This window comes from Rhinopithecus roxellana, chromosome 12, assembly GCF_007565055.1.
Source record: "Rhinopithecus roxellana isolate Shanxi Qingling chromosome 12, ASM756505v1, whole genome shotgun sequence".
Lineage (NCBI taxonomy): Eukaryota > Metazoa > Chordata > Mammalia > Primates > Cercopithecidae > Rhinopithecus > Rhinopithecus roxellana.
In genome coordinates this window covers 122415007-122437497 of record NC_044560.1, presented here as the reverse complement: position 1 = coordinate 122437497, position 22491 = coordinate 122415007, and the positions used below count along the sequence as shown (strand labels likewise).

Below are 22491 nucleotides of genomic sequence, written 5' to 3'. Positions count from 1 at the left end.
GTCCTAGACAAACCAGGACAAGGTATGGTCACCTAAATTAGCAGTGATTGGAATATAAATTACATTACTCAGGAAAATGAAAGGGTGGAATTGCTTGGTGATATTTAAGTTTTACACTTACAGTTACTGGTACAAACCACATGAAAAATAATCAAATGGGCCGGGCGCGGTGGCTCAAGCCTGTAATCCCAGCACTTTGGGAGGCCGAGACGGGCGGATCACGAGGTCAGGAGATCGAGACCATCCTGGCTAACACGGTGAAACCCCGTCTCTACTAAAAAATACGAAAAACTAGCCAGGCGAGGTGGCGGGCGCCTGTAGTCCCAGCTACTCCGGAGGCTGAGGCAGGAGAATGGCGTGAACCCAGCAGGTGGAGCTTGCAGTGAGCTGAGATCCGGCCACTGCACTCCAGCCTGGGCCACAGAGCGAGACTCCGTCTCAAAAAAAAAAAGAAAAAAAAAAAAAAAAGAAAAATAATCAAATGTTTTAAACCTCTTGCTCTTCATGTTTTTTCCCCATAAAATAACTTTTTATAACTCAAGGTTTATTAGAACATAATATTACATCATAGCAAAATATACAATACTTACAAAAGGCTAGCTGCTTCCTGGAATGCATTGACAGCTGCTGGAATATCCCCCATCACCAGATGTTTCTGTCCTAAACCCAATAGTTTCTTAGCTTCACTATCCACATCCAGACTGCAAGAAAAAGATTTTTTTCTAGTGTCAAGTACTGTTTAAATCAGTATTATTTGAATACCTGCTACATTTGAACAATAGTTTAATTTTTTAAAACCTTTGGACTACTCTGGCAAGGCCTGGCTAACACACTTATTTACCATCACAAAAATCAAAAGAAATCTTAAAGGCGACATTCCCAGAAGCTTGACTAGAGTATTTTCTCATAACGGCTCATCTACTCACAAAGCCTGTATTGTATATTACTATAAATATTTGCTAATTAAGCAACAAAAAAGGTATCATAAAAGAACCATAAATTCATACAAATTGTACTAGCTAGAAGAATTATGAGGAAGCATTTAGGTCAATAGGGCAAGAGGCAGTGATTTTAAGATTAAGACAATGTAGTATTGGCATAAAGAAAAGCAAATGGATCAAATAGAACACAGAGTACAAAAACAGATCCACGCATATACAACTAATTGAAATTTTGACAAAGGTACCAAGGAAATGCAATGGGGAATGGATAATCTTTCTAACAGATGCTGCTGGAGTAATTATAAATCCACATGCAATAAAGTGAACCTCAACTGTTATCTATACCTCATACAAAAATTAATCTGAAATGGATCATAGGCTATCTAAATATAAGATTTAAACCATAAAATTTCTACAAGGAAATATAGGATAAAATCTTAGTGACTTTGGGTTTGGCAAAGATTTCCTGAATATGAAAGAAAAAGCACAAACTATTAACAAGAGGGAAAAAAATCAATAAAGTAGACATACCATTAAAATGAAAAACTTTTGATTTTGAAAGACACTGTTATAAAAACAAAAAAGGCAAGCCAAACTGGTAGAAAATATATGCAAAACTTCTGATAAAGGACTTGAAAATATATAAAGAACTCTTAGAATTCAATAATAAAAAACAATCCAATAAAAAGGGGACAAAGATTTTAACAAACATGTCATCAAAGATACATGGATGGCAAATAAGCACATGAAAAGATGCCAACATTATGGGTCACTCAAAAAAATACAAACTAAACCCATGATAAGATACTGTTATACTCACTATAATGGCTAAAATTTTAAAAGACTGACCACACATCAAATGATGGTGAGGATGTAGGGCAACTAGAACTGTCAAACACTGCTGGTAATAATGTAATGATAGAGTAACTTTAGCAAACAGTTTGGGCATTTCTTAAAGTTAGATGTATACCTACCATATGATCCAGCCATTCCACTCCTAGGTATGGACCCAAAAAATGGAAATGAATGCCCATACAAAGACTTGTACACAAATATTCACAAAAGCTTTATTTGTAAGCCAAAAACTGGAAACCCAAATGGATAAACAAATTGTGATATATCTACATCATGAAATGTCATTCACTAATAAAAAGAATGAACTATTAATACGCATGGTAACATGGATGAATCTCAAAATAATTATGCTGAATCAAAGAAACTATACAAAAAGAAACAGTACTTACTGTATGATTCTATTTAGATAATATTCTACAAAATGCAACCCATCTTCAGTGACAGAAAGCAGATTAATGGTTGCTGGGGAGGGAATGAAGTACAAAGGCACATGAGGAAACTTTGAGGTGATGAATATGCTCATTATCTTGATTGTGATCATGGTTTACAGGTGTATATACATATGTAGAAACTCATAATTGTTAAAGTTATGTGCAGTTTCCTGTGTGTCAATTAGACCTTTATTTAATGTTTCTTATAGCTTTAAGAAAAACCTGGGTCAGAAGAGCAAGAGTCAGTGATATTCTAAGTTCCATTAATGAAAACCAAATTATTTGGAAGGATAATCCCTCTTCTTAATTCAATCAACAATACTTGGGCACCTAATATTGTTGGGCACAATTCAAGACACTGTGATTATAACAAGAATGAGCTAAGACCACATGGACAATGTCAAATTGAAGCAGAGAACTTATGATGGTAAGCCAAAAAAAAAAAAAGGGAAAAGCACTCTAGGGCAGAGGTAACAGTAAGTTCAAAGCTCTAAAACAAGCTTGCTTAAAATATTTGAAAAACAGAAAACTTTTCTAGCTAGACTAAGCTGGGGAAGAATATGGGAAATAAAAGGGAAGAGGGAAGAGAGCAGCATCATGTTAGTATAGACTTTCTAAGACAGAACAAGAATAGAACTGGGGAGAAAACCAGTTGAAAAGAAAGTTTGGCCGGGCTGCGGTGGCTCATGCCTGTAATCCCAGCACTTTGGGAGGCTGAGGTAGGCGGATCATAAGGTCAGGAGTTCGAGACCAGCCTGACCAACATGGTGAAACCCCATCTCTACTGAAAATACAAAAGTTAGCCGGGCGTGGTGGTGTGTGCCTGTAGTCCCAGCTACTCGGGAGACTGAGGCAGAAGAATTGCTTGAACCAGGGAGGCAGAGGTTGCAGGGAGCCGAGATTGTGCCACTGCACTCCAGCCTGGGTGACAGAGTGAGACTCCATCTCAAAAAAAAAAAAAAAGAAAAAGAAAAAGTCTAAGGCTGAGCATGGTGGCTCATGCCTATAATCCCAGTATTTCAGGAGGCCAAGGTGGGAGGCTCACATGAGCCCAGAAGTTCGAGACTAGCATCTCTACAGGAAAATACAAAAATTAGCTGACATCACGGTGTGCACCTGCAGTCCCCGTTACCCGGGAGGCTAAGGCAGGAGGACTGTTAGCACCCAGGAATTCAAGGCTGCAGTGAACTAGGATCATGCTGCTCCACTCTAGCCTGGGCAACAGAGCAAGACCCTATGTCCAAAAAAACAAAACAAAAAAAAAAAACAAAAACCCCACTCTTTCTCTATTTTTTTTTTTTTTTTTTTTTTTTTGAGACGGAGTCTCGCTCTGTCGCCCAGACTGGAGGTACAGTGGCTGGATCTCAGCTCACTGCAAGCTCTGCCTCCCGGGTTTACGCCATTCTCCTGCCTCAACCTCCCGAGTAGCTGGGACTACAGGCGCCCGCCACCTCGCCCGGCTAGTTTTTTGTATTTTTTAGTAGAGACGGGGTTTCACCGTGTTAGCCAGGATGGTCTCGATCTCCTGACCTCGTGATCCGCCCATCTCGGCCTCCCAAAGTGCTGGGATTACAGGCTTGAGCCACCGCGCCCGGCCTATTTTTTTTTAAAAAAAAAAAAAAAGGAAAGAAAGAAACCGTAAAAATCTAGACAAGAACCTGAGGAATATTAGAGGTTTGATTCTGAATATACTTATTTTTAAATCTGCTAATGGGCAGGCGCAGTGGCTCAAGCCTGTAATCCCAGCACTTTGGGAGGCCGAGGCGGGCGGATCACGAGGTCAGGGGATCAAGACCATCCTGGCTAACACAGTGAAACCCCGTCTCTACTAAAAAATACAGAAAACTAGCCAGGCGAGGTGGCGGGTGCCTGTAGTCCCAGCTACTCGGGAGGCTGAAGCAGGAGAATGGCATAAACCCGGGAGGCAGAGCTTGCAGTGAGCTGAGATCCGGCCACTGCACTCCAGCCTGGGCGACAGAGCAAGATTCCGTCTCAAAAAATAAAAATAAAATAAAATCTGCTAATGGACTAGGTATATAATTTACTGAATAAAAGAGTCAGAGATAAAGCAAACTTTTTTGGCCTGGGCAACTGGTATTAAGTGTTAATAACGGACTATGTAGAAATTTTACCTACATTTAAACCCTAGGATCTACACCTCATAAAATTATTGAATCATTACCCCCACTTTACAGATGGAAAACTCAATATTAATGGCAGCGATTCAAATCTACACAATCTAGATGAAAAATTCTAGAACAACATTGCCACTGTCGATAAAAAGTCAACTGAAGGAAAAGTCAGTGAGAAACAAGGCAATCAATTACTATACGGTATTTAGCTTTGGATATGTTAATTCTGAGATCCCTATTAGGCCTCCAAGATATTATAAGGGAGAAATTTGGGAGAGATATGGGGACTAGAGATACAAATGGGAGTCAGGTACTTAAAGCTACGGGACTTAACCGAGGAGAATACATAGGGAGTGGCTACTAATAAAGAGGCTGTAGGACTGGCTGAGCCCTGGAAGCCTTCCAACATTTAGATAGGGGAGATAAGGAAGAACAGGGGTTGGGGGGAATAGCCAGTGAAGGAAAAGAGACAAGAAAATAGTATGAAGTAAAGTAACGGGGCTGGGCACAGTGGATAGCCAACAGAGCGAAACCCTGTCTCTACTAAAAATACAAAAAGTAGCGGGGCATGGTGGTGCACACCTGTAATCCCAGCTACTTGGGAGGCTGAGGCAGGAGAATTGCTTGAACCTGGGAGGAGGAAGCTGCAGTGAGCCAAGATCGCGCCACTGCACTCCAGCCTGGGTGACAGAGCAAGATTCCATCTCAGAAAAGAAATAAATAAATAAAAATAAAAATAAAAAACGTTAAAGGGAAAAAGTAATGGGAGTAATGGATTGGGTCAAATGTTACAGACAAGATTAACTCAGAGAGCTGAGAAATGACTACTAGGAATATGGATGGTATTAAAGACTGTAAACAAGACTATTTTAGTAGAATGGTAGAGAAAAACTTGAAGTAGCTTCAATTAAGAACAAAAGTAGTAGTAGAGAAACAGAGTGGATACCTCTTTCACATTTTCCTGTCAAAGAAACTGATGTGAGGTAACAGATGAAGGCAAGTATGAGGGGGTCAACAAACGGTTAAACCTGATGATACCTAGTGGGTTGATGTAAGTAATCTCATAGGAAACAGTGTTATTGTTGCATAGAGAACTACAGGAGTTCTATTATTAAGTAAATGATGAATGGGATCTTGTGAACAAATGGAGATGTTGGTGTTATGTAAGAGCAAAGAAACTTTGACGTCAGGATCCTTTACACTGTTGCATTACTGAAGCCCTCCAAAAGCCTCTGTGTATGCAAGTTACATCTATCAGTATTCGCCATACTGAAATTAAAACTAAAATAATTTTAAATATTTTAAAATGTTACAATGTTAATAACATGACTTTCTCTGAAAAATAACTCTTCCAAACAAAAATTTGGTGAGAATAGTGGCAATGTTACATTTTTACAAATCTCCTAAATGTCTGTTAGTAGAACAGGATTTCCCTATTCACTATTCTGCAATGTTTTCTTTTCATTAAAGTACAAGAATATCTGACTTGACATAGATATGTAGTTGGAAAGGGAATATTTAGTATTTAAATAGTCCTTTCAGATAACTGGATATTCTTCTGTTACCACACCCAAACCCAACAGAGTGGTCATTTGTCTTTAAAAAAAAAAAAAAAAAGGTCTTGCTCTGTCACCCAGGCTGGAGTGCAGTGGCACAATAGCTCACTGCAACCTCCACCTCCTGGGTTCAAGCCATTCTTGTGCCTCGGCCTCCCCAGTAACTGGGATTAAAAGCGGGCACCACCACACCCAGCTAATTTTTGTATTTTTAGTAGAGACTGTTTCACCATGTTGGCCAGGCTGGTCTCAAACTCCTGACCTCAAGTGATCCACCACCTTGGCCGCCCAAAGTGCTGGGTTTTTTTTTTGAAACAGCCTCTCACTCTATTGCCCAGGCTGGAGTGGCGCGATCTTGGCTCACCATAACCTCTGCCTCCTGGGTTCAAGCGATTCTCCTGCCTCAGCCACTTGAGTAGCAGGGATTACAGGCGCATGCCACCATGCCCGGCTGATTTTTGTATTTTTACTAGAGACAGGGGTTCATCATGTTTGCCAAACTGATCTAGGACTCCTGACCTCAAGTGATCCTCCCGCCTCAGCCTCCCAAAGTACTGGGATGCAGGCGTGAGCCACCACATTTGACCAACAAGTGGTAATTTCTTACAGGTTAGTTGTACTGTACAATCTGAAAACACTGATAAACTTCTCATACTGGTACATTAAAAACCAGTCTATCTTGTATTCTAGATCTTCTACTTATGAATGATTACATAAACCCAAGGTCACAGCAGCAGTACTCACAATAAAAAGCAAGGAAATTCTGACACACCACAACATGGATGAACGTTAAGAACACTATGCTAAGTGAAATAAGCCAGTCACAAAAAGGTAAATATTCTATTATTCCATTTATATGAGGTACCTAAAGTAGCCAAATTCATAGAGACAGAAAGCAGAATGGTGGTTGCTAGGGGAGACAGAAAGAGGGAGTTTTTACTGGGTAATAGTTTCAGATCTGCAAGATAAGATTGGGTATACAACAATGTGAATTTACTTAACACTACTGACTTACACACTTAAAAAGATGGAAAATTTTATATTATGTGTATTTTACAACTTAAAACTCAATTTCATCAGAACAGTCAAAGTATTAGGATACTGTCAGTCTCACAACAGCAGTTGATATATAACTTATCCAAAATTTTTATTTTTCATGTGAAAGCTCACATTCTAGGCCGGGCGCGGTGGCTCAAGCCTATAATCCCAGCACTTTGGGAGGCCGAGACGGGCGGATCACGAGGTCAGGAGATCGAGACCATCCTGGCTAACACGGTGAAACCCCGTCTCTACTAAAAATACAAAAACTAGCCGGGCGAGGTGGCGGGCGCCTGTCGTCCCAGCTACTCGGGAGGCTGAGGCAGGAGAATGGCGTGAACCCGGGAGGCAGAGCTTGCAGTGAGCTGAGATCTGGCCACTGCACTCCAGCCTGGGCGATAAGAGCCAGACTCCGTCTCAAAAAAAAAAAAAAAAAAAAAAAAAGAAAGCTCACATTCTATCACTAGCACCGATTCTGACAGTTATTTCCCTTAAAGTGACAGGCTCACTGTATTCATTTTGGAGAAAACATCTGCTAAGTATCAAGTCTAAATAAAAGTTTGTCTGTTGGTCATTCTTTCAAAAATAAAACTTTTGAGTAAAACATTCTTTCCAATAAAAGCCAGTAAATAAAGTTACATGAAAAAAGCTCAATCAACTCTTAATTAAAATCACACAAGGGCTTTTCATAAAGAAAACCATTGTACCCACTTTTGATATGCTGAAGCACTCCATCTATAATTCCTATTTTGCCAGGTTACCTTAAAGCCACGTAGTCGGCCGGGCGCGGTGGCTCAAGCCTGTAATCCCAGCGCTTTGGGAGGCCGAGACGGGCGGATCACGAGGTCAGAAGATCGAGACCATCCTGGCTAACATGGTGAAACCCCGTCTCTACTAAAAAATACAAAAAACTAGCCGGGTGAGGTGGCGGGCGCCTGTAGTCCCAGCTACTCGGGAGGCTGAGGCAGGAGAATGGCGTAAACCCGGGAGGCGGAGCTTGCAGTGAGCTGAGATCTGGCCACTGCACTCCAGCCTGGGCGACAGAGCGAGACCCCGTCTCAAAAAAAAAAAAAAAAAAAAAAAAAAGCCACGTAGTCAAGGACTGAGAATTAATAAACTTAAGTTTGTAATGCTTCATCATGGACATTTTCTAAGTGAAGGTGATAGTGAAGAACACAAGAATTGCTAGTACTGTTTGTTGCCACTGCCTTGATTTATGTTAAGGCAAGAGCAGGTTTATCCACCACTACTTTTGCACGATCATTGCCAGTGGTCAAAAAGGCAGCCTTGTTACTACAAAAACAGTTTTGATCTTACATTATCCCTGAAAGAGTACTTGAGACCCCAAGGGTATACAAGAAAAAAACTTTGAGAACTGCTGAATAAGAGCATGAACAGGCATTCAAAAGGAGAGAATATATGGCTACAGATTTATGGCACAGTGTTAAGAAATTTCTCTTAGTATTGTTTTTCAGTGAACAAACAAAAATCCAGAACCAAACATAAAACAAAGGAAAATCATCAGGTAAAAGCAAGATGAGGGGTATGGTGCTGACTGTTTAAGAAAATATAAAGAAAAAGTTGATCAACTGGGTGCCGTGGCTCATGCCTGTAATTCCAACAACTCGGGAGGCTGAGGAAGGAGCATCATAGGGAGGTCAGGAGTCCAAGACCTGCCTGGGCAACATAATAAGACCCTGTCCCTAAAACACATACACACAAAAAAAACTTAGTCTGGGAGGCTGAGGCAGGAGGATCTCTTGAGCCCAGGAGTTTGACACTGCACCAAGCCAAGATCAGGACCCACTGTCTGAGTGGCTGAACAATACCCTGCCTGAGTGGCTGAACAATACCCTGACTCAAGGAGGAAAAAAAAAGGAGGAAAGATTAAGCAGTTCAGCAGAATGGGAAAACAACTTGACCGGAGAAATGAGGTGTAAGTGCCAATCAAAACTAAAAACGCACTTTAGGTCAGAGGTTATAAATTTAAAGTGAGACTAATAATGTGTTTTCCAACCATTCTTCATGTTTCTCTCAGAATCAGAATATTCTGCTCCTCTAAAAATCAAATGCTTATGCCAAGCATGGTGGCTCACGCCTGTAATCCCAGCACTTCGGGTGGCTCAGGTGAGAAGATGGCTTGAGCCCCAGGAGTTTGAGGCCAGCCTGGGCAACATGACAAAACCTCATCTCTAAAAACAAAATACAAAAATCAGCCAGGCATGGTGGCACACATCTCTGGTCCTAGCTACTCAGGAGGCTAAGGCAGGAGGATCACCTGAGCCCAGGGAATGTCAAGGCTGCAGTGAGCCACAATTGCACCACTGTATTCCAACCTGGGCAACGGAGTTTAATACTGATGATTACATATCAAGCACTGTGTTTTGGGTAGCCTAGCTTCATTTAGTCAGTCCAGAAACTTAAAATACCACGGTTTAAGTAACCCCCTTAAAAGTATTGTGTTTAGGATCAATCCTAAACAGTATTCAGTATTCATACCACCCAAATACCAGATTAACTCACAAGACATTTTGTTTTGTTTTGTTTGAGATGGAGTTTCGCTCGTCACCCAGACTGGAGTACAGTAGTGTGATCTTGGCTGACTGCAACTTCTGCCTCCTGGGTTCAAGTGATTCCTCTGCTTCAGCCTCCCAAGTAGCTGGAATTACAGGCACTCACCACCACACCCTGCTAATTTTTTATTTTTTTTAGTAGAGATGGGGTTTCACCATGTTGGCCAGGCTGATCTTGAACTCCTGACCTCAGGTGATTCACCCACCTCGGCCTCCCAAAGTGCTGAGATTACAGGCATGAGCCACTGCACCTAGCCCTATTTTTTTCTTTCCTTGTTTTTGGAGACAGGGTCTTACTCTGTCACCCAGACTAGAGTGCAGTGGCTGGATCACAGCTCACCACAACCTCGACTTCCTGGGCTTGCCACAATCCTCCTACCTCAGCCTCCCCAGTATCTGGGACCACATGCAAGTGTCACAATGAAAAATTTAAAAAATTTTTTGGGAGGGGGGAGGGATTGCATTGGGAGTTATACCTGATATAAATGATGAATTGAGGGGTACTGACGAGTTGATGGGTGCAGCACACCAACATGGCACAAGTATACATATGTAACAAACCTACACGTTATGCACATGTACCCTAGAACTTAAAGTATAATAAAAAAATAAAAAAATAAAAAAAAATTTTTTTTTTGGTAGAGATGGGGTCTTGCTATGTTGCCCAGGCTGGTCTCAGACTCCTGGGGTCATGTGATCCCCTCAGAGATGGAGGTCTTGCTTGGCCTCTCAAAGTGTTGAGATTACTAGTGCAAGCTACCACACCCAGCCAAACAGTATTTCATAAATTTTAACCCTTTTCCCGTTTAGGAAAAAAAAAAAAAGTACAGCTCGCTGCCAGCTCTCATTTAATTTTACATAAACATGTTCTTTGAAGCTGAAGCAAATCTGACTTTCAGTGTGAAAATAAAAATATAAAACTGTTCTTGGAGTTATTTTATTTATTTATTTATTTATTTATTTTTGGAGACAGAGTATCACTCTGTCACTTAGGCTGGAGTGCAGTGGCACAATCCTGGCTCACTGCAACCTCAACCTCCGAGGTTCAAGTGATTCTCCTGCCTCAGCCTCCGAGGTGGCTGGGATTACAGGCGCCCGCCACCACACTCAGCTTAATTTTTGTATTTTTAGTAGATACAAGGTTTCACCATGTTGGCCAGGCTGGTCTTGAACTCCTGACCTCAAGTATCAGCCCACTTCAGCCTCCCAAAGTGCTGGGATTACAGACATGAGCCACCGTGCCTGGCCGGAGTTATTTCTCAACACAACTAACATCAGAATCGTCTATTTCAGAAAAATTGGATTCATCAAATGAATCTTTGGCCAAAAACCATTTGAGAATAACGTTAACATCATACACAGGAATGCTACGTTTTCTAGGATTTGACATTTATAGTGAATGAGAATTGCCATATTTTGTAAATGGAAATACCATTACTAAAACAGAATGCTATAAATGATGTCTTTTTATCCAAAATCGATATATTAGAGTGATGTGAAAATAATAAAGGAGAGCCATTTCATGGCATTTATCACTGGGTAAATGCTGCAGCCCCAAGCACCACCGGCAAGTATTCTCGGGGCAAATGGGAAAAGAGTTAAATAACCAAGATGACAATGGGATTTCAAACATGAAAAACATAAAACCCTGTAGACACTTAAAAAATGTATTTGTGGCTGGGCAGCAGTGGCTCACGCCTGTAATCCCAGCACTTTGGGAGGCCGAGACGGGCAGATCACCCGAGGTCAGGAGTTCGAGACCAGCCTACCAACATGGCAAAACCCTGCCTCTACTAAAAATACAAAAATTAGCCGGGCGTGGTGGTGGCGTCTGTAATCCCAACTACTTGGGAAGCTGAGGCAGGGGAATCGCTTGAACCCCGGAGGCAGAGGTTGCAGTGAGCCAAGATCGTGCCATTGCACTCCAGCCTGGGTAACAGAGTGAGATTCCGTCTCAAAAAACAACCAACCAAAAAAACATATTTGGCAGGCCAGGCGTGGTGGCTCAAGCCTGTAATCCCAGCACTTTGGGAGGCCGAGACGGGCGGATCACGAGGTCAGGAGATCAAGACCTTCCTGGCTAACATGGTGAAACCCCGTCTCTACTAAAAATACAAAAAAACTAGCCGGGCGACCTGGCGGGCGCCTGTAGTCCCAGCTACTCGGGAGGCTGAGGCAGGAGAATGGCATGAACCCGGGAGGCGGAGCTTGCAGTGAGCTGAGATCCCGGCCACTGCACTCCAGCCTGGGCGACAGAGCGAGACTCCGTCTCAAAAAAAAAAAAAAAAAAAAAAAAAAAAAAAAAAAAAAAAAAAAAAAAAAAAAACATATTTGTAAGATATTCTAACAGTAATAATTCTCAATCTTATCAGAAAGCTTTTCCGTAATACATGAACCCAAATTTTACCTCAAGCTCAACAAATAAAATCAGCTGGGCATGGTAGATCGGGCTGGTAATCCCAACACTTACAGAAGCCAAGGCAGGGGGATTGCTTGAGCCCAGGTTGGAGACCAGCCTGGCCAACAAAGCAAGACTCCTTTTAGAAAAATAAAATTCGGCCAGGCGCAGCGGCTCACACCTGTAATCCCAACACTTTGGGAGGCCAAGGTGGACAGGATCACCTGAGGTCAGGAGTTCAAGACCAACCTGGCCAACATGGTGAAACCCCATCTCTAATAAAAATACAAAAATTAGCCAGGCGTAGTGGAATCCGCCTGTAATCCCAGCTACTTGTGAGACTAAGGCAAGAGAACTGCTTGAACCCAGGAGGCAGATGTTGCAGTGAGCCAAGATTGTACCACTGCACTTCAGCATGGGTGACAAGAGCGAAACTCCATCTCAAAAATAAACAAAATAAAATAATTAGCCAGATGTGGTGGTGCATGCCTATAGTCCCAGCTACTCAGGAGGCTAAGGCAGAAGAGTCCCTTTAACCCTTGAGTTCACGGTGGTGGTGAGCTATGATCACATCACTGTACTCCAGGTTGGGCAACAGAACAAGACCCTGTCTCTAAAAAATAAAACAAGAAATCTAGAGATAGCATCTACCTTTTGGGTAAGCTTTTTAGTTAATTATTATGCCCACCTCTGATTAAGAAACATAGTCACTGCAGGTGTAGATCTGAGATTAAGAAAAACAAAGAACCATAGTCATATCAAGATGGAAAAGGTACAGGGGGAAGAGGTGAGACGGGCATGGTAGTTTACACCTATAATCCTACACTTTGAAAGGCTGAGGCAGGGAGGATTGCTTGAGGCTAGGAGTTTGAGACCAGCCTTGGCAACATAGCAAGACCCTATCTCTCCAAAAAACTTAAAAATGAACCAAGTGGGCCAGGCGCAGTGGCTCATGCCTATAATCCCAGCACTTTGGGAGGCCGAGATGGGTGGATCACGAGGTCAGGAGATCAAGACCGTCCTGACTAACACGGTAAAACCCCGTCTCTACTAAAAATACAAAAAAACTTAGCCGGGCGTGGTGGCAAGTGCCTGCAGTCCCAGCTACTAGGGAGGCTGAGGCAGGAGAATGGCATGAACCCAGGAGGTGGAGCTTGCAGTGAGCCTGAGATTGTGCCACTGCACTCCAGCCTGAACAAGAGAGTGAGACTGTCTCCAAAAAAAAAAAAAAAAAAAAAAGGGAGCCAAGTGTAGTGGCATGTGCCTATAGTCCTAGCTACTTAGGAGGTTGAGGTGGGAGGACTGCTTGAGCCCAGGAGTTCAAAGTTATGGTGAGCCCTGATTGCACACTGCACTTTGGCCTGAGCAACAAAGTAACATCTTGCCTCTATCAAAAATAAATTAATGGCCGGGCGCGGTGGCTCAAGCCTGTAATCCCAGCACTTTGGGAGGCCGAGACGGGCGGATCATGAGGTCAGGAGATCGAGACCATCCTGGCTAACACGGTGAAACCCCGTCTCCACTAAAAATACAAAAACTAGCTGGGCGAGGTGGCGGGCGCCTGTAGTCCCAGCTACTCGGGAGGCTGAGGCAGGAGAATGGCGTAAACCCGGGAGGCGGAGCTTGCAGTGAGCTGAGATCTGGCCACTGCACTCCAGTCCGGGCGACAGAGCGAGGCTCCGCCTCAAAAAAATAAAAAAAATAAAAAAAATTAAAATTAATTAATTAAAAAACAAAAACAATGAAACTGTAAAGTTGTATTTCTCTTAATGTTCCAGATATGAATCTAATTATATACCATGTAAATAATCTTACCTCTCCACTTTATCTGCAGACGTAGAAGGAGCAGGAACATCTTCAATTCTGTAATAAAAAAATGAGAAAAAAGGTAAAACTGGAGACAAGTATTAAGCCTGAAAATAAACTCAGAAAAATATACAGGAATAAAAGAGCTGTCATTTATTAAATACCCAAGTATTATTTACTTACATTATCAAATTTAATTCTTACTCAAATATCCACGGCTGAAAATAAGTAGCGACCTCACAGCTATAACCACAGGGATGAGGAACAACTTAAAGGGCAGTGCTTTCAGCTACAGGTTGTAAGCTATCTGGGCCATTTGCCTAAAATCTTGAAATGGTCTTGGATCCTTATCTACAAACTCTGTCACAGCCATTTATATCAAATAGTTTTTTTTTTTTTTTTTTTTTTTTGAGATGGAGTCTCGCTCTGTCACCCAGGCTGGAGTGCAGTGGCGCAATCTCGGCTCACTAGAAGCTCCGCCTCCCCGGGTTTACGCCATTCTCCTGTCTCAGCCTCCCGAGTAGCTGGGACTACAGGCACCCACCACCTCGCCCAGCTAGTTTTTTTGTATTTTTTTAGTAGAGACGGGGTTTCACCGTGTTAGCCAGGATGGTCTCGATCTCCTGACCTCGTGATCCGCCCGTCTCAGCCTCCCAAAGTGCTGGGATCACAGGCTTGAGCCACCGCGCCCGGCCTCAAATAGTTTTATTAAGGGGTCATTCTGACCAAATGGTCTAGCGCAGAACCTTTCAAACTACCTGTGGTTAAAGGACTAGGTCTTTTATTGCCATTCTGTAACACATAGGTTTTTTAAATACAATGTCAGGGAGATGTCACAGCAAGACTCCATCTCAAAAAAAAAAAAAAAAAAAATACACTATAACTAAAATATAAGACTCTGAATTGAATACCTTTACAAGCAAGGAACCAGTAAAAACACTATTAAATAACATTGTAAAGCACTTATCAGTGATAAATTTTCTTTTCTCTTTTTTTTTTTGAAATGGAGTCTCGCTCTATTGCCCAGGTTGGAATGCAGAGGCACGGATCTCAGCGCATTGCAAGCTCCACCTCCCAGGTTCACACCATTCTCCTGCCTCGGCCTCCTGAGTAGCTGGGACTACAGGTGCCCACCACCAAGCCTGGCTAATTTTTTTGTATTTTTAGTAGAGATGGGGTTTCACCGTGTTAGCCAGGATGGTTTTGATTTTCTAAACTTGTGATCCGCCTGCCTCGGCCTCCCAAAGTGCTGGGATTACAGGTGTAAGCCACCGTGCCCAGCTGATAAATTTATATCTATTCTTGCTTAGCACAAGCCTAGACAAATAGAAAAGAGGCTGAACTAAAGCAGTACTTGTACAGTTGGAAAAAACGGAATTAAAGCAGTGTTTCTCAAATTGTAGTCTGTATGCAAACCATTTGGAGGAACTGTTAAAACAGTTTGAGCTCCACCCCCTACTTTCTGAGTCTGAAGGTTTGAGGTAAGATTCAAGAATCTGCATTTCTAACAACTGCATAGGTGACACACTGCTGGTTTCTAGAACCATGCTCTGAGGACTACTGGACTGAGCAAAATTTATAAACCGATGATGAACAAATTTATACAATACTGATGAACAAAAATTATAAACAGATGTTCATGTCCTATCTGGGCAATAGATATGTCTGATCCAGTTTTGTTTTGTTTTTGACAGTCTTTCTCTGTCGCCCAGGCTGGAGTGCAGTAGTAATCATCTCGGCTCCCTGCAACTTCCGCCTGCCAGGTTCAAGCGATTCTCCTGCCTCAGCCTCCCAAGTAGCTGGGATTACAGGTGCCCACCACCACGCCCGGCTAATTTTTCTATTTTTACCAGAGATGGTGTTTCACCATATTGGCCAGGCTGGTCTCAAACTCCTGACCTCAAGTGATCCTCCCGCTTCGGCCACCCAAAGTGCTGAGATTACAGGTGTTAGCCACCGCACCCGGCCTGATCCAGTTATTTTTTAAAACGTTAACTCTAATAGCCACTACATTTACAACTATGAAGCTATGACTTCTTAGTTTTATGAAGTTCCTTATGAATTTTTAGAATGAGTATGAAGCTAGAGGAAATGACAGTGAAATTACTTAGTAATTTGTTTGGAGAAGGTCATTTTAAATCCAGAAATCAGACAGGGTGCAGTGGCTCTCTACTACAATCCCAACAGTTTGTGAGGCCGAGGTGGGAGGACTGTTTGAGCTCAGGGGTTCAAAACCAACCTGGGCATCACAGCGACACCTGTCTCTACCAAAAATAAAATTAGCTGGGCATGGTGGTGTATGCCTGTAGTTCCAGCTACTCCAGAGACTGATGTGGGAAGATTGCTTGAGCCCAGGAGATAGAGGCTGCAGTGAGCTATGATCATACCACTATACTCCAGCCTGGGTAACAGAGCAAGACCCTGTTTCAAATAAATAAATAAGTAAACAAACCAGAAACCACAGGATATTGATAGATTCTACTCCATCTAATTCATTTCACAAAAGGTTAACTTAACAAATATACATAGAATCTTACAGTCAACAGGATAAAAAAGCCCAATGGGAATAGATTAATGGATTTAATATAAACAAACACTCACAAAAAACACACAAACACTTGCCCACCTGCTACTGCTCATTTTTTTTTGGAGACAGAATCTCGCACTGTCACCCAGGCTGGAATACAGTGGCATGATCTCGGCTCACTGCAAGCTCCGCCTTCCAGGTTCACGCCATTCTCCTGCCTCAGCCTCCCAAGTAGCTGGGACTACAGGCGCCCCCCACCATGCCCGGCTTTTTGTATTTTTGTGGAGATGGGGTTTCACCATGTTAGCCAGGATGGTCTCGATCTCCTCACCTCGTGATCCGCCCGCCTCAGCCTCCCAAAGTGCTGGATTACAGGTGTGAGCCACCGTGCTTGGCCACTCATTCTTAAGAGAAACAAAAAAGTATACTTAGAAAGTATGTTTTACCCAGGCCGGGCGCGGTGGCTCACGCCTGTAATCCCAGCACTTTGGGAGGCCAAGGCGGGCGGATCACAAGGTCAGGAGATCCAGACCACGGTGAAACCCCGTCTCTACTAAAAATACAAAAAATTAGCCGGGCGCGGTGGCGGGCGCCTGTAGTCCCAGCTACTCAGGAGGCTGAGGCAGGAGAATGGCGTGAACCTGGGAGGCGGAGCTTCCAGTGAGCTGAGATTGCGCCACTGCACTCCAGCCTGGGGAACAGAGCGAGACTCCGTCTCAAAAAAAAAAAAAAAAAAAAAAAAAGTTTTACCCATCAAATAGTCAAAGATAGGGTTAAGGAGAAAGTGGTGCTCCCATACATTGCTAACAGAAATTCAAGGCGCCGGGCGCGGTGGCTCAAGCCTGTAATCCCAGCACTTTGGGAGGCCGAGACGGGTGATCACGAGGTCAGGAGATCGAGACCATCCTGGCTAACACGGTGAAACCCCGTCTCTACTAAAAATACAAAAAAATGAGCCGGGCGAGGTGGCAGGCGCCTGTAGTCCCAGCTACTCGGGAGGCTGAGGCAGGAGAATGGCGTAAACCCGGGAGGCGGAGCTTGCAGTGAGCTGAGATCCGGCCACTGCACTCCAGCCTGGGCAACAGAGCAAGACTCCATCTCAAAAAAAAAAAAAAAAAAAAAAGGAAAGAAATTCAAGGCTAGGCAGGGTAGCTAATGGCTATAATCCCTGCACTCTGGAAGGCAAAAGGACTGTTTGAGGGTAGGAGTTCAAGACCAGGCTAAGCAACAAAATGAGACTCTTTCTCTATTTCAAAAAATTAATTTAAAAAAAAAGAAGTGTAGGCTGGGCATGGTGGCTCACGCCTATAATCCCAGAACTTTGGGAGGCCGAGGTGGGTGGATTACCTGAGGTCAAGAGTTGGAGACCAGCCTGGCCAACATGGTGAAACCTCATCTCTACTAAAAATACAAAAATTAGCCGGGTATGGTGGCAGGCGCCTGTAATCCCAGCTACTCGGGAGGCTGAGGCAGGAGAATCACTTCAACCCTGGAAGTGGAGGCTGCGGTGAGCCAAGATCGCGCCAGTGCACTCCAACCTGGGCAACAGAGTGAGGCTCTGTATGATTACAGTCATGCGCAAGCATGCCTGGCTTATTTTTGTATTTTATAGTAGAGATGGGGTTTTGCCATGTCAGTCAGGCTGGTCTTGAACTCCTGGCTTCAAGTGATTCACCCGCATTGGCTTCCCACAGTGTTGGGATTACCAGCGTTTTAGCCACAGCACTTGGCCTTTTTTTTTTTTTTGAGATGGAGTCTTGCTCTGAGGCTAGAGTGCCGTGGCACAATCTCGACTCACTACAACCTCTGCCTCCCGGTTTCAAGCCATTACAGGCGCCCACCACCATGCTCAGCTAATTTTTGTAAACTGTCGTCTCAGCTACTTGGGAGGCTGACGCACAAGAATCGCTTGCGCATGGGAGGCAGAAGGTGCAGTAAGCCAAGATCGGGCCACTACACTCCAGCTTGGGCAACAGAACAAGACTCTCCAAAAAAAAAACAAAAATAAAAAATAAATAAATTATATATAGACACATAAAAAAGAAAAACCTCATGGCCTAGAAATGTTGAATAATTAACAAAATGTATGTAATCAATGCATAAAATATATGTAGGTACTAGTCTATCTTATTTACTACCATAAAATGCACACAAATTATAAAATGTTAAAATTCTCAAAACACACAGACCATACATGGCACCATCCACAGTTGAGATATGTAAATGAACAAAGATGCAGTATTAAATCATAACTGCGGCCGGGCACAGTGGCTCACACCGAGATGGGCAGATCACCTGAGGTCAATAGTTCGAGATCACTCTGGCCAACATGGCAAAACCCCAAAAAATTAGCCAGGTGTGGTGGTGCACACCTGCAGTCCCAGCTACTTGGGAGGCTGAGGCAGGAGAATTGCTTGAACCTGGGAGGCAGAGGTTGCAGTGAGCGGAGATTGTGCCACTGCACTCCACCCTAGGTGACAAAACTCCCTCTCAAAACAAACAAACAAACAAAAAACAACTAGTTAGAAAGCTAAGAATGACAGGATTAATTTAGCATTTAGATATACATCACCTTAAACAATACTGTTTTAATGGCATGAGGGGACAAAAGCCAACCTAAGACTTTTTGCAGATGACAAAACTGGTCCGATATCACTACTGAAGCAATGAAGTAGTGCCAACTGTAAGCCAGGTGAGGTGATACATGCCTGTAGTCCCAGCTACCCAGAAGGCTGAGGTGGAAGGATTGCTTGAAACTAGGAGTTGGGAATCCAGCCTGGGCAACACAGTAAGATCCCCATTTCCGGCCGGGCGCGGTGGCTCAAGCCTGTAATCCCAGCACTTTGGGAGGCCGAGACGGGCGGATCACGAGGTCAGGAGATCGAGACCATCCTGGCTAACATGGTGAAACCCCGTCTCTACTAAAAAAAATACAAAAAATTAGCCGGGTGAGATGGCGGGCGCCTGTAGTCCCAGCTACTCGGGAGGCTGAGGCGAGAGAATGGCGTAAACCCGGGAGGCGGAGCTTGCAGTGAGCTGAGATCCGGCCACTGCACTCCAGCCTGGGCGACAGAGCGAGACTCCGTCTCAAAAAAAAAAAAAAAAAAAAAATCCCCATTTCCTAAATTTAAAAAACCTGAACTGAGGTTTATTTCTCATTCCGTTTTTTTTTTCTTTCTACTGGTTCGGAAGTTATATTTATTCTTTCAATGGTTATGCTCGAAGTATAATGTACATTCTTACCTAAAGTCTAAATTCAAGTCATTTTCTTTAACTTACCCTTAAACATGAGGACCTTATAAACTTTACTTCTAAATGTCCCCACTAACTTACTTAACTGAGGCACATGCTTTCATTGTTCTCTCACACTAATTAGATGGGGAAACGAGGGAATGAAAATGAAAATACCAGCCAGGCTTGGTGGCTCATGCCGGTAATCTCAGCACTTTGAGAGGCCCAGGCGGGTGGATCCCTTGAGCCTAGGAGTTGGGAGACCAGCTTGGGCAACATGGTGAAACCCGTCTCTACAAAATAAATACTAGAATCAGCTGGGTCTTGTGGTGTGCACCTGTAATCCCAGATACTCAGGAGGCTGAGGCGGGAGAATCACTTGAGCCCAGGAGGTAGAGGTTGCAGTGGGCCATGATGGCATCACTGCACTCCAGCCTGGGTGACAGAGACCCTGCCCCCTACCACACACACACACACCCAGCACATATAATTGCTCAGTTTCAGCTTTCAATTTTAGCTTTCAATTAAGTAGTGAGGAACTACTTAAATGGTTTGCTTTCTTGTAGCCACATATAAACTTTCTGTACGTATAACCTGCCAGGAAGCTGAGACTAAGTTCACTAATGACCTAACTCTGGCAAGACACAGGGGACCTGCAAGAGATATTTGTTGCATACTTTTATCTCAAAAAAATAAAAATAAAAATAAAAAAACACATACACACACCTGGTCCTGCGCAGTGGCTCACACCTGTAACCCCAACACCTTGGGAGACCAAGGCGGGAGGATTACTAGAACCCAAGGGTCTGAGACCAGCCTGGGCAACATCAAGACCCTGTATCTACAAAAACTTAGCCAGGCATGGCGACTGTGGTCCCAAGTTACTAGGGAGGATCACTTGAGCCCAGGAGTTCGAGGTTGCAGTGAGCTATGACCACAACACTGCACTCTAGCCTGGGTATGACAGCCAGACCCTGTCTGCAAAAACAAAACAAAAACACACATCTGTCAGTGAAATACTGACTGCCAGAGCTATCCAGGAAACATTATAAAAAGGAGCTCTTTTTATAACAGCTATAGCACGACTCCCAAGTCCAATCTATACTGCTCATATTGAATCAATGGGGAAAGAGGCAGGTAATGGGAGTTTGAAATTAAAATTATATTTCCCATGAGTTCCCAGATGATTGTCAGGGTGACTTGAGAACCACTGCTCTGCAAGAATGCAGAGAAAACAAAAGGTGGTAAGCAGAGATGTAAGTAAATCTCTAACTATAAGCAAACTAAGACATAATCATGACAGAGTGTAAGCCTATAGAATATCAATTTAAAAAACTTTACAGCAACCATTCCTTTCACAGGGAAGGCAGCTAACCTCTAAAGCGCACAAGATTAGAAAAAGAAAAAAAAACAGAACCAGATCACTAAAAAAATAAGGCAAGATTGGGAAATCAGACCTACTGTATGGGAAACAGCACTTGTTTCCTTGAACTCATGTAGTGTTTCCCTCCACTGTTCAAAAAATAGATTACGCCTGAGTGGCACTGTGCTGCTTTCAAAGCAATCCTATTTTGTTTCCCTCCAGCCCTTCTCCACTTCGTGCACATTACTGCCGATTCACCTAGCAACCAAACAGTGCTGGTGAGAGCTCCAGACAGTGCTTCCTGAAGACGCTTTGCGTCCGGATAATGTTCCCCCGAACAAGGCAACACCTCCGAAGTCTAAAGAACTACAATCCTCCCCACCACAGGCAGGGGCTCACGGAGTTGAGGGGAGCGATAACTATCTCCCAGCACAAGACGTGAGCGAGGCGTGGGGGGCGGAACTAGCCTCACCTGTCCCACAGAGATAGTCCAAAGGCTCCGGCTGGAGCCGCAGCGGCCCCAAACAATAGAGTTTTCCCGCCTCCTCAAGGCCCCGCCCCCTGCTCCAGAGCCGGCAAGGGAAGCGAACGGACGCGCGCAAAACCCCGCCCTCAGCAAGGCCCCGCCCACCCCGACCCCTCAGGTCCAGCCTCCTTCCTCGTGCAAGGTTTTTTTTTTTCTTTTGGCGCCAAATCTCCGTTGGTTATATTCCCGGGTTATCCAGGGACTCTACCCGAGGCACACGCTGGGGACAGAAGGGGAGTGAAGGCCAACTCGTGCGCCAGGGCCCCGCCTCCCGGCCAACCGCCCCGGGCCGGGGGAGGAAGGAGAGGGGCAGGAGATGGATACAGCCGCCGCTGCCCCCGGCAAGATGGCGGCCGCAAAAAGCGGGGCAGGGGGCGCCAGCCGACCGCCGTTACCGCTGGTGCGCGAGGCTCTCAGCAAGAGGAGGACTGCTCCAGTGACCGGGCCTTCCCGAACAGCGACAGCTGCTCCCGGGAAGGCAAGTACGCCCGCCCACCGGTCTGTCCTTTCTCAGGAGCCCCCGTCCATTTGCCCTCCCCGCGGACTGGCCAGTGCCTCAAGCTTTCCAGTCCCGCTTACTTGTCGGCAGAAACCAGCTCCGCGGCGACGGCGGCAGTAGCTGTGGACTCAGTGGCCATCGTTCCCTTGGGGTGGCGAACTAGCGAACGGAATAGAGCCTGTGAGAAAAACAGGCAATTTGGGACGCCAGAGACTCACTCAGGGACAGAAAATGGCAGATTAGAGACCCCGCGCGGCTGGTGCCCTCTTATATACGAGGGCCCTTCGCCCCGCCCAGCCACTTCCGGGTCCTCCCCCTCGGGTTTAAAGGGCCAGGACTCAACACCGCCCCACCGTCCCCCGCAGGCCTACCATTATCTAAGGACACCTACTGCCCTCTCCATATGGCTCCGCGGGATTGTTTCCCTCCCTAGCCCCCCTTGTCCGATAAACAGCAACTTCCTGCTTCTCTACCAAGTCGCATAAGAACTGGAATCTTGCCACTGCAACTCCTGACAGGACGTCCCTGCGGCATCCAGAGACAGGGAAGCCAGTGCTGCTCTGCATGTTTAGGGCGAGTAGCCGAGAGTCTCCTTCCGGCCTGGATACTGAGGAA

At 44.3% G+C, this 22491-nt stretch overlaps 1 protein-coding gene across 4 annotated transcripts in view; it reads right to left on the bottom strand.

Annotated features, from left to right (window-relative positions):
* Positions 1-22172, bottom strand: part of NASP (nuclear autoantigenic sperm protein) — a 40156-nt gene extending 17984 nt beyond the window's left edge. For 2 of the 4 annotated variants that reach the window (XM_030942548.1, XM_030942550.1), the window contains exons 1-4: positions 21957-22121; positions 13740-13787; positions 2186-2258; positions 591-701 (exon numbers count right to left, since the gene is read on the bottom strand). In XM_030942548.1, coding sequence (XP_030798408.1) covers positions 591-701; positions 2186-2258; positions 13740-13779 — 224 coding nt within the window. In that variant the 5' untranslated portion in view covers positions 13780-13787; positions 21957-22121. Of the gene's footprint in view, positions 1-590; positions 702-2185; positions 2259-13739; positions 13788-21956 lie in introns of all 4 variants that reach the window. The other 2 variants (XM_030942549.1, XM_010363055.2) reach the window with 1 other exon arrangement.
* Between the last annotated feature and the right edge of the window lie 319 nt (positions 22173-22491).